Consider the following 13,601-nt stretch of genomic DNA (forward strand, 5'->3'; position numbering starts at 1 on the left):
TGTATACTACTTAGGCAGTACATTTATAGCACAGTTTGCCAGTATTCGATTCTAAACATAGTGTATGTGTTCTGAGCACAGCTAGTGTGTACTAACCTGTTTCAGCTCATCATGTGCAGGTGTATCAGAGAAGCAGTAATGATGAAACAGGCCCATCTTTTGACTCAGGAGGCAGTTGACCACATGAGCACGAGCGTTCTGCCAGTGTACCAGTCTGACCAGACCTTGATTGAGAGAGCTGCCCAGTTCCACTGACCAGTTATACGTGTACAGAGTCACCTGTAAATACACAGAGAGAGAGACAATTCAAATAAATACAAAGAACACTAATCCAAATTCACTAGACATAGACATTTTGCTCACAACTGACCTTCTTGTTCACTACGTGTATGTACAGGAAGCGCTGACGTGGAGCCACACCCCTTACGGTCTGTCCTGGTCGCAGCCAATCACTGTGCTCCAAAGCCTCGAATCGCTGCAGACCCTTATGAGCTTTAAGACAGACAATAAGAGAATTACTTGAGGTGAAATAAACAGAGATTTCACAGACAGATTCTAAAGGGAAAAGGCAATTTATAGTGACACTCTTGAATCTATCCTATTCGATTTACCTTCAAAGCACGCTACAGGGGAAAAGTGGTTTTGAGAATGTTTCACACAATTAAAGCTGAAGTATGCAATTTCTTCGATCCCAGTTTAATATGCAGATGTACGTAAATATAAGCACTCTATTAGCACTAGCTAGGTGACTTCACCTAAAAATTAGGCTGTCAATTTAATGCGTTATTTAAGTGTGATTAATTATATACAGTATATATATATATATATATATATATTTAAAAATGCATCAAAAAAATAAACTGAATTAATAATTTCCCTGCACTGTAATTAGAAATATTCCTACCATCGGAGCAATTCAATCTGCTTTCAGCAGGGGGCAGTAAGTGAAACTCCAGTTGTATAGGCAACAAACGGTGACAGCACAAGATGAGAATGCTTTCATGCATTCAAACACAGCTGGACGGAGCTCGTATATCAAGACGTGTTTTTCTAAGTTTCAAACTACGTTTAACTTGAACAGCAACCTAAAAACACGGTTTATGACGTGACGCAAACAAAGTGAGATGCTCCAAAAGTGTCCGTCTGAAGCATGTGTATAGTGCCGTGTCCTTAGAAAAGCCGTTATAATAAGTCTACCTCGGACTGATGGATGAATTCAACTACAAAATGGATTGCTGTGGACTGTATGCCAATAACAGGCTTGTTTAGCAATATGGAAATAAATCTGTGACTCATCTGTCACAGTAATATAATGCATTTTAATTATCTGAATTATTATATTTATATTATATTCATAATTATTTAAATATATTTATAATTATTAAATATATACTGAATTATTATTATTTTAGGGCCTTTCTCAGCAAATATTTTAATATGTGATTAATTGCAATTAATTCGATTAATTAATCGGCACATCATGTTTCATGAACTAACAATGAACACAATTATTTTACTCCATTTATTATAAAAATACAATTGTTCATTGTTTGTTCATGTTAGTTTTAATAAGGTTAACATATACAACTTTTAATGTTAAAAATGCATTAGTATATGTTGAAATTAACATTAAACGAGATGTTACTGGACCTGTTTGAAAACATTTGAAAAATCCTTGTTTCTGCTATTCCGTTTGGTGTCGCAGAAATACAACACAACAGCTTAAGTACTGTATGTCTAAACTGTCCAATATTTATGTCACATCACATCTAGTCAACTGGACTAGGTGGAACTTAAAAAAAAATAATGAAAATCAATAAGCTTGCATGATATTGTCCATGTAGGGATAAAAATGATCTCAAATTCATGTATATATACATCTGCGCTGTTTTAGCATTTTTGTGGAGAAATAGAGTAAAGGGAGGGAATGGAGAAGGGCCCCAACTCCCCACTCCACTCGGGGCCCCTGTAGGGACCAAACTTACGTGTGCACATATTTAGAACTGGACTGTTGTCTTCATCTGAACTGTCTTCTGTGGGCAAACAGAGATGAGCACAGAAAGCTTTGCAAGAGGACAAAACTCTATATTAATGCTGCATTCACACACTCACAAACATTCACGCATGCAAGCAAACACACACATCTACGCACAGAGCTTTGCAAGAGGCAACACAGGCAAAAGAATCTATGCGCTGATAACAGAACAGCAAGACAACTCTATGCTAATTGTTCACTAAACATTTGAGTTTAAAAGAGATCAGCAAAATCAGACACATGAAAAATAATAAAACATTAGTTATGAGGAAGCAGTGAAGTGATTCAAAGAGAGGAAAACCAATGTCGTATCTAATCTATCTGTGAGAATCCTGTAAGGGGCCATTCACACGTGTCCATCTGCGCTCTTTTCCATTGTTGTTCTATGTAAACATGCGCTAGACGAACGCTGCATCCACCCGTTCTTTCTACTGTCTCAGAGGGGAGTGCCATGTTTTTAAGAACACAGTCTGAACAGACCCTTAGACAATAATTAATAGTGATTGGCCGATATGGGTTTTTTAATGGCCGATGCCGATATTAAGAGAGCAGGATGGCCGATACAATGCTGATATATCACACAATTTAATATAGTAAATAACAAAAACATAAAATTGCTAAAAAAAACAAAAAAAAAACAATTATAAACTCTTATTTAGCACTATATTTACTCAATTTCATGCAAAACTTTAACTTTGTAAAAAGAATCTAAAAAAATGATATTGTATTTTAAATAGTAAATAGCTTCTTCTGATTTCTGTTTAGTCATCAAACTGTATTAATTAAATTGTTAATATATTAGGAAGAAGGAAATAACAGTACACACAGTAGTCCAGCAACCATAGATGGCATAGTGCAATTTTTGCGCCACTAACGTATCTTATTGCTTTTACTAGGGGTGTGATGGAACCTAATTTTTTTAGTTGCGTGTGCATTAGTCTGTTTTTAGTGCAATAATGTTACAGCGGACAGAACATTTAAACTGCTTGTATAAAGTACTTTGCATTGGCAAAATACTCTGGATAATCTAGTTAAAAAGCTAATACTGTCTCCATGACTGATTTTTCACCTGATTATGTGGTTTTGTTGTGTTGTTGTGTTTGACTAGATGAAAACAATTACATATAAATAATATAGATAAATTGCTTTGGACTAAGTCAAAAGGACCTTTTGGATGTTGAAAGAAATTGTCTAATATTCCAGAACATAAGGTACATATAGGTGCTTTTTTAGTCATTTTTGGAGCTTGACAGAGATGGTCACTATGAACTGTCAGTTTATGGAATAGAGTTGCGAAAAGATTCTTCAAAAATTCCCCCTTTGGGTTCCATGGAAAAATACATGTTTGGAACGATATGAGTAGGTCTGGGTATTGATACAGATTTCCCAATTCATTTTGATTCGGGGCCCGTATTCACAAAAGGAGAGTAAGGTGGAGTTGATCTTGTTGCGATGGATGACATCACGTTTTATTAACATGCTATTTTAAATCACCCACAGTGATTGGTAGACCGGGAACCGCTATTTGTCAGCTAAGACAGGCAATGATATACTGTATACATACAAACATACATACATGATAGTTAGATAGATAGATAGATAGATAGGACAGACAGACAGCTAGAACAGACAGACAGACAGCTAGAACAGACAGACAGATAGACAGACAGACAGATAGACAGACAGACAGACAGACAGATAGATAGATAGAACAGACAGACAGACAGACAGACAGACAGATAGATAGATAGACAGACAGACAGACAGACAGACGGATAGATGGACAGACAGACAGATAGATAGACAGATAGATAGACAGACAGATAGACAGATAGATAGACAGACAGACAGACAGAGAGTTTCAGTTTTTGGGAGAGGAAACTGCATCTCTAATTTTACAATAATTAAACGATTGAATGTCAACATTATAATATTTATAACATTATATTATTAAAATACATTGACTCAGTGGTGAATCACCTTTTTAAAGAGTCAGTGTCATAATAATATTCTAATATATTGTTTTAAATGTGGATTGACGACAGCAGCTTTGCTTCGAATCGTTTATGAGTCACTCTTAAGGATTTAGAAGTACTCAGGAGGACTTCAAAGCGGTCGTGGGTTTAGGAGCAACTTTTAGTGTTAAAATCCTTCATGAGCAACTTATTTACTCTTAGATGAGTCCTAAAATTAGGAGTGACACGCCCCTAATTTTTAAGAATTGCTCCTAAATTTCTGTGTTAGGAGCTACTTTTAGCCTTAAGATTTTTTGTGAATACGGGCCCTGATTCACAAGCTCTCGATTCGATTCCAATTTCGATTCGATATCGATTAATTTAGGTATACTTCAAGTATAATGTCCATTTTGCTTACATATTAAATACATTCTCTCCCAGCTAGAGCTTTTAATTATAAAGGGGGCCTTCTAACTAGGTACATTATGAAAATATTAATTTTACTAATTATATTCAATTAGTTTTTCATCATTCTGGTCACATTGTAGCTTTTTTTTTAAATGTACAAACCTATGTATTACATAAACAAATATGATAATATATTGCATATATTATACTTTGTTACATTTATTGTTTACATTCATAATATTTACTATTTACATTGTATTTGTATACAAGTATTTACATTGATTTGTTGAACATGTGCTAAAAACCTGTACTGTCTCTTTAAGAAAACCAGCATTTCTGTAAAGAGCGCCTGTAAATGAGCCCATTTTAACAAGAGAAGACTTCAACGGTTTCTTTACCTCATCTGTGCAATGCGTGATTAGAATCAAATGTTTATTTTTTTCGATAAACAACTGACTGTATAGAACAGAAATGGTATTAAAAGAGATATTATTCAATGACAAATGGGTTGCGTGGATCTCGTCTTTGGACACGGAACGAGTCAAACCAAACGTTTACTCTTAACATGCAGTGAAAGGATCTTGATCTTGGCTAATCACTAATCAGACATTTTTAGTCGCATAGCGCAAACTTCGGTTGCAAATGCGAGTGATTTCCTCTCATTGTGTAGAGGGCTGCGTATACAGAGTAAAAGATCGATCTTGAGATTTAAGAATAATTATCGAGATTGTTCAAATGTAGATTGCGATGCATCGGAAAATCTATATATTTACCCAGTTCTAGATATGAGGGTGTGACAGAATTTTAATGTTTGACATTTGACAAATTACACACTTCACCTTTAACAATTATTTGTTCTTTTATGCTTTTAAGTGTAGCAGAGTGAGAATGGTTAATAGCAAGATGAACTGCTGACCACAGAATTCAGCAACGATCTTACATTGCTTAGAGTCAGTTAAAACCTCGCCTATATTCTTAAGCAATTTAAAATAATCGAATACTGAAAATTTCGGCAACATTTACTGTTTACATTCTTTATGAACCCTGAATATGTGAATCTCATTAAGAAATATCTAGGTCACATTTCACGCCAATATCCAAAGAATATACTGTTAAAAATGAATCATAAAAGCATTCTTAAAGCAATGGCTTGTAATATACCTTGTTTTTAGTTGTTGTATTACATTAGGTGACACTTCACACCTCAAGGAGCTGTTCACACCAGGGTTTCTGTTAGTCGATAATTACCGGTTTTTGACCGTTAAAATGTCCTAATGTCCAACAAATTCAAACATTGTCGGACACAATGTCCGGTAAAAATATTAACACGATGCATCAGCATCCCCTTTACTTGATGCCATAAGTGCACAGCCTGCCGCCATCCCAATGATAACAGCGCTTTGCTGCCCACGGAGGTTTAAACATTCCCGGTGCTGGCGAGGTCCTAGTCCACGACTAAAGCACATTTTATCTCGCACACTGGCAAAAACAGCCGCCATTCCCCATCTCGCGTGCCCGCAATGAAAAGCTTCTCACTTCAGAATTAGCTTACATTAAAATGTCTTTTGGAGGAGGACACATGGCTTATGTGAACGTCAAGTTGTATTGAAACACTGGACACATTAACTTCACTTCGTCAGCAAAACGTTTTTGTGCCATGAAAAATCGGAGGAAAATAGTCATAAAAATAAAGAGGCAAGGAAATTAGCCAGGGTGAGAAATTATATGACAAAACCTAATGATTTGTTATTTTAATATTTCTTTGTAAACGAAAAGATGTGGCAAATTGCAGTTTAGTTTTTTGCTTTGCCCCCTGTTGAACGTTATTTAAATTAGATGCTAATTCCACGACGTCCGTAAAAAAAAAAAATCCATATATTTTTGAATGGAAAAGAAGCTATAATGAACAAACGTTTATTTTTCATTTCACTTGATTGTGTCATTGTTATATTGCATTATTATGCATAGTCCATCGCAGCACAAAATGAACATAGAAATTTGATTTTTTTTCAATTGTCCGGCAAACTTTATCATTCCCAGACACGTTGGCTGGCACCAAAATTTCTTAGCGGAAACTCTGGATCACACCGGAAAAATGTTTTATACCGGTCCACACTTTTTTTCAATTGTCTATGTAAATGTGCTAAACAGAAGTCTTTTACCATTGCACCGCATCTCGCGCAGGAGCGCCACGATTTTTAAAAGTTAAGAGAACTTCAACTGTTAAAAACGCATCTCGGTGGGGGCCTGGGTAGCTCAGCAAGTAAAGACGCTGACTACCACACCTGGAGTTGCAAGTTCGAATCCAGGGCGTGCTGAGTGACTCCAGTCAGGCTTCCTAAGCAACCAATTGGCCCAGTTGCTAGGGAGGGTAGAGTCACGTTGGGTTAACCTCCTCGTGGTCACTATAATATGGGTTTTGCTCTCGGTGGGGCGCGTGGCGAGTTGTGCGTGGATGCCGCGGAGAATAGCGTGAAGCCTCCACATGCGCTAGGTCTCCGTGGTAACATGCTCAACAAGCCATGTGATAAGATGTGCGGCTTGACCGTCTCAGACACGGAGGCAACTGAGATTCGTCCTCCGCCACCCGGATTGAGGCGAGTCACTACGCCACCACGAGGACTTACAGTGCATTGGGAATTGGGCATTCCAAACTGGGGAGGAAAATCCAAAAACAAATCACGTCTTGAGACAGCTGCTCTCTGTTCTATTCAGGGCGCTGCATAAAGCCTTTTTTAGCACAACAACGCATTCGGTGTGAACGGCCCCTTAGAGGGTATAATGCATTAGGGATTATCTTCAACACCCAATTTCAGGTGTTATATTTTTACTTTTACTAATTTCTCACAAAATTAATATCTGGGTCACATTTTAAGGCAAAATACATGCGCTAGATGGATGTCTGACCGCTGCGCCTCATTGTTTTTCAGCATCCCGCAGTTTTTGGACTTGTCAAGTTAAAAAGAACTTTAACTGTTAAAACCTGCACTGTGTTCTATTCGCAGCACTGCGTCTAGCTTTTGTTAGCGCAAGGACATTTCAGTGTGAACGGCCCCTTAGAGGGTATCATGCATAATGGATTATGTTAAACACCCAATTTTATGCATTATACTTTTACTCTTTAAAAGAGTAAGCAAAAATAGTTAAGTATCATAATGTATTATAAATGTACGTACTTATAATCCGCCTATGTATAAAAAGGTCTAACTGACTTCAATGTGTATTATAATGAGGCATTATTGAAGACATCTATATTATGCATTTACTGTATAAAGTTTTCTTGGAAAGACTCCTCTATTTCAAGACTGTAAGAGTGTGTGATAAAAGATGGGATAAAAAAATAAAAAAAACTGCTGATCAAACACGAAAGGTACCTTGTTCTGTACTGCAATGCCACTGGCTGAAGTTGCGACCAATGAGAATGAAACTCCTAGTGGTGGCAGGTGGTTGGCTGATGTGTTGGATGATTGACAGGGGGGTGTAGATGTCTCCCTGAGGACAGCTGGCAGCACACACAGGAAACAGATCATCAGTTACAGCATCTCATAGTACATTACACAGCTATGAAACAATTTACCAACACGGAACCAGCTAATCTGATCATATCACACACATCTGGCCAGTTTTGATGACTGCAGTATTGTGATTTTCTCACCTGATTCTTTCAAACACTTTGACTGTGGTGTCATTGGCCAGTGAACTAGCCAGATTGACAATTTCTGTGAGGATGGAGGGCAGCAGGAAATTATGGCTGATTTCAGCCGCACAGTGTTGCATAGACGGACAACCTGGAAGAGGACAAGTGATTGACAAGAGAATCTGATTGTACAAGCCGTGTTCCAAGAGTGCAAATAACATATATGGTATATAATATATACAATATACTGTATATAATCATATATAGTGCTTTATAACATTACTGGAACATTTCACCATTTGTATCACTCCGCTTGTGTTTGTTCGTGACCTAGATTTTAATTTCCACGGTTCGCAACATTATAACTTAACAGTTTGCATTGGCAGAGCAAAAACAAAAAAAAATCACTAGCAATATTATGTCTGAAATGTCAGTTGCATAAGGGATAACATACAGACAGCCGGTAGTTATTGCAAAATAAGCCCTGACAGGGTGATCAGGACCCTGAATCGGAGCGGAGGACTATTGTAACCCTGAAGGAGTTTATCTTGCAATAATGACCGGCTGACCGTACATTATACGACTTATTACATAGCTACTAACCAAATAAATAAATAATAAAATACAATATTGATTTGCATTGAAATTATGTTATTATGTGAGAAGAAAGAGACCACGGAGGATCCAAAATTCTGTTGGTGTTTCTCTTTTGAAAATTGCCATCTGACAGCTCATTATCCAGCTTATTGCACGACTACTTGCCAAATAAATAAATAAATGGACACGATAGATTCTACCCAGAGCTGTTTACACCCACAGTTTCCATGATAACGCCAAGAAGGATACATAAGAATGACATCAAAATATTGAATCGCTACATTAATTCACCACTATGTGTTCATGTTATTAAACTACTGTACATTTAACTGTTAATATTGGTTCTCTTTACATGACGTGATGATATTCAAGTCGAAGCTTTCATAGAATTATGATTTTTTTAATGTAACTTGGGCATCTGTACATCTAACGTAACTGGAACATACAGTGGTGTGAAAAAGTGTTTGCCCCCTTCCTGATTTCTTATTTTTTTGCATGTTTGTCACAGTTAAATGTTTCAGATCATCAAACAAGTTTAAATATTAGTCAAAGATAACAAAAGTAAACACAAAATGCAGTTTTTAAAAGAAGGTTGTTATTATTAAGGGGAAACAAAATCCAAACCTACATGGCCTGTGTGAAAAGTGTTTGCCCCACCTGTTAAAACATAACTTAACTGTGGTTTATCACACCTGAGTTCAATTTCTCTAGCCACACCCAGGCCTGATTACTGCCACACCTGTTCTCAATCAAGAAATCACTTAAATAGGACCTGCCTGACAAAGTGAAGTAGACCAAAAGATCTTCAAAAGCTAGACATCATGCCGAGATCCAAAGAAATTCAGGAACAAATGAGAAAGAAAGTAATTGAGATCTATCAGTCTGGAAAAGCTTTGGGACTCCAGAGAACCACAGTGAGAGCCATTATCCACAAATGGCGAAAACATGGAACAGTGGTGAACCTTCCCAGGAGTGGCCGGCCGACCAAAATTACCCCAAGAGCGCAGCGACGACTCATCCAAGAGGTCACAAAAGACCCCACAACAACATCCAAAGAACTGCAGGCCTCACTTGCCTCAGTTAAGGTCAGTGTTCATGACTCCACCATTAGAAAGAGACTGGGCAAAAATGGCCTGCATGGCAGAGTTCCAAGACGAAAACCACTGCTGAGCAAAAAGAACATTAAGGCTTGTCTCATTTTTGCCAGAAAACATCTTGATGATCCCCAAGACTTTTGGGAGAATACTCTGTGGACTGACGAGACAAAAGCTGAACTTTTTGGAAGGTGTGTGTCCCATTACATCTGGCGTAAAAGTAACACCGCATTTCAGAAAAAGAACATCATACCAACAGTAAAATATGGTGGTGGTAGTGTGATGGTCTGGGGCTGTTTTGCTGCTTCAGGACCTGGAAGACTTGCTGTGATAAATGGAACCATGAATTCAGCTGTCTACCAAAAAATCCTGAAGGAGAATGTCCGACCATCTGTTCGTGACCTCAAACTGAAGCGAACTTGGGTTCTGCAGCAGGACAGTGATCCAAAACACACCAGCAAGTCCACCTCTGAATGGCTGAAGAAAAACAAAATGAAGACTTTGGAGTGGCCTAGTCAAAGTCCTGACCTGAATCCTATTGAGATGCTGTGGCATGACCTTAAAAAGGCAGTTCATGCTCGAAAACCCTCCAATGTGGCCGAATTACAACAATTCTGCAAAGATGAGTGGGCCAAAATTCCTCCACAGCGCTGTAAAAGACTCATTGCAAGTTATCGCAAACGCTTGATTGCAGTTGTTGCTGCTAAGGGTGGTCCAACCAGTTATTAGGTTTAGGGGGCAATCACTTTTTCACGCAGGGCCATGCAGGTTTGGATTTTGTTTTCCCTTAATAATAACAACCTTCATTTAAAAACTGCATTTTGTGTTTACTTGTGTTATCTTTGACTAATATTTAAACTTGTTTGATGATCTGAAACATTTAAGTGTGACATGCAAAAAATAAGAAATCAGGAAGGGGGCAAACACTTTTCACACCATTGTATGTAAATCATAACGTAAACTGTACATCTAGACATCTGTGGTCTCTTTGGCGATCATGATTTCAAGCTCGATTACACTTCCTAGCGCCACTGTGTTCATCAAGCACTAGGAAGTGTAATCGAGCTTGAAATCATGATTGTGCGTAGAGACTGCTATGGCAAGACGTACAGTGAAAAAGGAGTTACATTTTGGACTTTTCTCACCCAAAATCAATTGGATCGCTTCAGAAGACATTGATTAAACCACTGGTGTCTTATGGATTTATTTTATGCTGCCTTTGTTGTTTTTGTAGCTTCAAAGTTTTGGACCCCATTCACTAGCATTGTATGCGATGGCATGAGGGTGAGTAAATGATGAGACTTTTCACGAGTTCAACTATTCCTTTAATTATGTCTCATTCTACGTTTCAAGAGAGCCAGACACAAGAGGGAACGGAGACAGAAGTAGGCGGTTGTAGCAACTCACTCAGTTTGTTCATGAAGGTGACCCAGGGCAGGTATGTGTTCTGGTAAACAGAGTGAAGAGTTCCTGTATCTCCTTCCTCCAGCTGGGTTACATGTCTCCTGCACAAACACACAAAACTTAGACATAGTTCTAGGAGTCTTAAAAGGGTCATATCATATAAATGGTTTATTTAATTCAAAACAACGCAAGTTCTCGAATGAATGAGCTTCACTCATCTCGGGGGACCTCATTCTACCCACTTTATCCCATCCATTTTTTTTAATTATGCTCCCATCTCTTTAGTATTCTTCAACCTTTCTCTTCTGAATAGTGTAACAAAAAATATAACTGCTTATTGCTTTTTGCTAATTGTTTAATTACTGAAAGTGTGTTGTGTCTTTAGTGACCTTGGATGGAAGTAAACTACACAAAGTACTGTTGTCGTCTGGGTGTACAACTGAAATTGTGTAAGTTGTGCATCTATTTTGACTCAATAATTGCCTGAGAAAATACATGTGTAGCTTATGTGTTGTGTAGTTGCGTCTTATAAAATGTCAGCGTGGAAGTAATGAATCCCGTTGTCTCCTCATCTTTAATATTAGGGGAAAAAATGTATATTTTATTCTTATCGTCTTGAAAATACTTTTAAAATGTTACACTATCTGGTCATTTTTTTTGTAGATCCATTTGTGATCGATATACTGTATGTGCTGGGTCGCTAAAGACCCCAGATATGTAATGTAATAATGTTTGGAGAAACATTTGCACATTTAAGGGTTAAAGTCCTTTACACTATATACTGTAAACCCTGAATATTTTCAGTTGAAAAGGAGCTTTTTCTGAAAGTTGATCAATTATGTTGGCTTGACGAAGCCAACGTACTGTTATTTTACAAACTTGGTTTGCATGTGTTTTTAAATCCCTAAACCGAGAACCGAAATTTCTAACACTGACTCCTCCTTTCAAGCTACATCCACCAAACTTGGTACAGACCTACAGACTTCTCTGACAAATTGTGCTATGTCTTGTCTAACTGATTGGACTTATGGTTTTGACACAACAGATGATAAAAAAAAATAAAAAAAATGTTCAAACGGGTCAATGGAATGTTCGTGAATTCAAACTCAAAAAATCTGATGTAAACAAACCCACAAAAGGCCTTTGATCTACTTTAAGTTGATCTCTCGCTCTAGTTATACCTATGTGACAATCTTGCTAGTTCTGTATCTTCTTTATGTTCCATTGGTATTAAGTTTCTTTTGCATGGGCTATTTTAGAATAGCAAATCAATTTTACACATTAGGCTAGTATTGCAACATAATATCAACAGAGACAAAATGAGTGTAAAGATACACAATGTCTATATATTGTGTGTGTACCTCTGGGCCTGCTCTTGCTCAACTGCCATAGCTTTCTCATGGTTCCACTGCTGTTTAACACTCTCCGTCTTGTGTCTCCGTCTGCCCATACGGCTGTCTTCTGCTCGCTCCGGTATGATGTCATCTGTCGTCTTCGGACTGCCAAGCTCAGAGGTTTCCGGTTTACTCTATCAAACACAAACACACCTGTCTGTTACCACAGATAATTGGCACGGGACAAGCTCAGCTAATGGCTAATCATTTCTGCAGCATTTACGCTTGACTGATCCCAGAACAAACGATTCATGCTGACCATCGATACGTTTTTGGAAGCGTTGGCAGTCATAATTATTGGGAGTAATTTGCTGTTAAAGGAGGCAGCACATGCTGAGTGAGTATGTGTGAGACGCGCACCAGCATCTCCCAGAAACTGCGGCGGGTGGTTTTGCCAGTGGGTGTGGTGGATTCGGGCGTGCTGGTTCCAGTGGTTGGGGTGGAACTGGGAGTGGAAATCAGGGTGATGGGGGAAGGGCTGCTTTTGACCGCGTGGGCACCACTGGACTGGCGAGGACTCTCCTTTACCTCTTTACTGTCTGACTGCAGAAGACTGAAGGGAACTACAACAACAAAACATAAAACATGAACAAAATCACTAAATCGTACATTTCAGCTTTCATCTGAAAATAAATAATAATAATATTCACATGATATATCAATTATCTATAGAAACTACTCTAAATGAGTCAAGATATTGTTTTTAAAATACACTCAAAACAGTCGTATCTTTGACCTGTTTTTCATTAAATCTATCTACTGTAAACATCCTTAAAACAAGACAAATTCACCTGAGAAGCAAAATAAGATACTTTGATGTTAAAATTCTTTCTCCTATCCAGTGTTGTGTGCAATTTAATTCCCTTTTAGTCAAAAAGCAGTGTAACACATTACAATTTAAATTACTGTAATCAAATGACAGTTTTTAACTTTAAATGAAATTAATTTAATATCATTTTTAAAATAATATTTATGCAGAACACATTTAAAACATGAATTATGTTCAAAAATACATCAAATGTTTGAGAGCTGAAGGGATGATGACTATGAACAAGAAGGAAGTAAAGACATGATTTT

At 37.6% G+C, this 13,601-nt stretch overlaps 1 protein-coding gene across 18 annotated transcripts in view; it reads right to left on the bottom strand.

The window, feature by feature from the left end:
• Positions 1-13,601, bottom strand: part of LOC127445886 (KICSTOR complex protein SZT2-like) — a 136,004-nt gene that overhangs the window by 45,227 nt on the left and 77,176 nt on the right. For 17 of the 18 annotated variants that reach the window (XM_051706353.1, XM_051706352.1, XM_051706351.1 and 14 more), the window contains 8 exons: positions 12,885-13,087; positions 12,492-12,658; positions 11,134-11,231; positions 8,054-8,186; positions 7,773-7,900; positions 1,986-2,033; positions 371-492; positions 97-279 (listed from right to left, as the gene is read on the bottom strand). In XM_051706353.1, the coding sequence (XP_051562313.1) occupies positions 97-279; positions 371-492; positions 1,986-2,033; positions 7,773-7,900; positions 8,054-8,186; positions 11,134-11,231; positions 12,492-12,658; positions 12,885-13,087 (1,082 nt within the window). The remainder of the gene's footprint in view (positions 1-96; positions 280-370; positions 493-1,985; positions 2,034-7,772; positions 7,901-8,053; positions 8,187-11,133; positions 11,232-12,491; positions 12,659-12,884; positions 13,088-13,601) is intronic. The other variant, XM_051706344.1, reaches the window with a different exon arrangement.

The sequence above is a fragment of the Myxocyprinus asiaticus genome, chromosome 9 (genome assembly GCF_019703515.2).
Source record: "Myxocyprinus asiaticus isolate MX2 ecotype Aquarium Trade chromosome 9, UBuf_Myxa_2, whole genome shotgun sequence".
NCBI classification, from domain to species: domain Eukaryota; kingdom Metazoa; phylum Chordata; class Actinopteri; order Cypriniformes; family Catostomidae; genus Myxocyprinus; species Myxocyprinus asiaticus.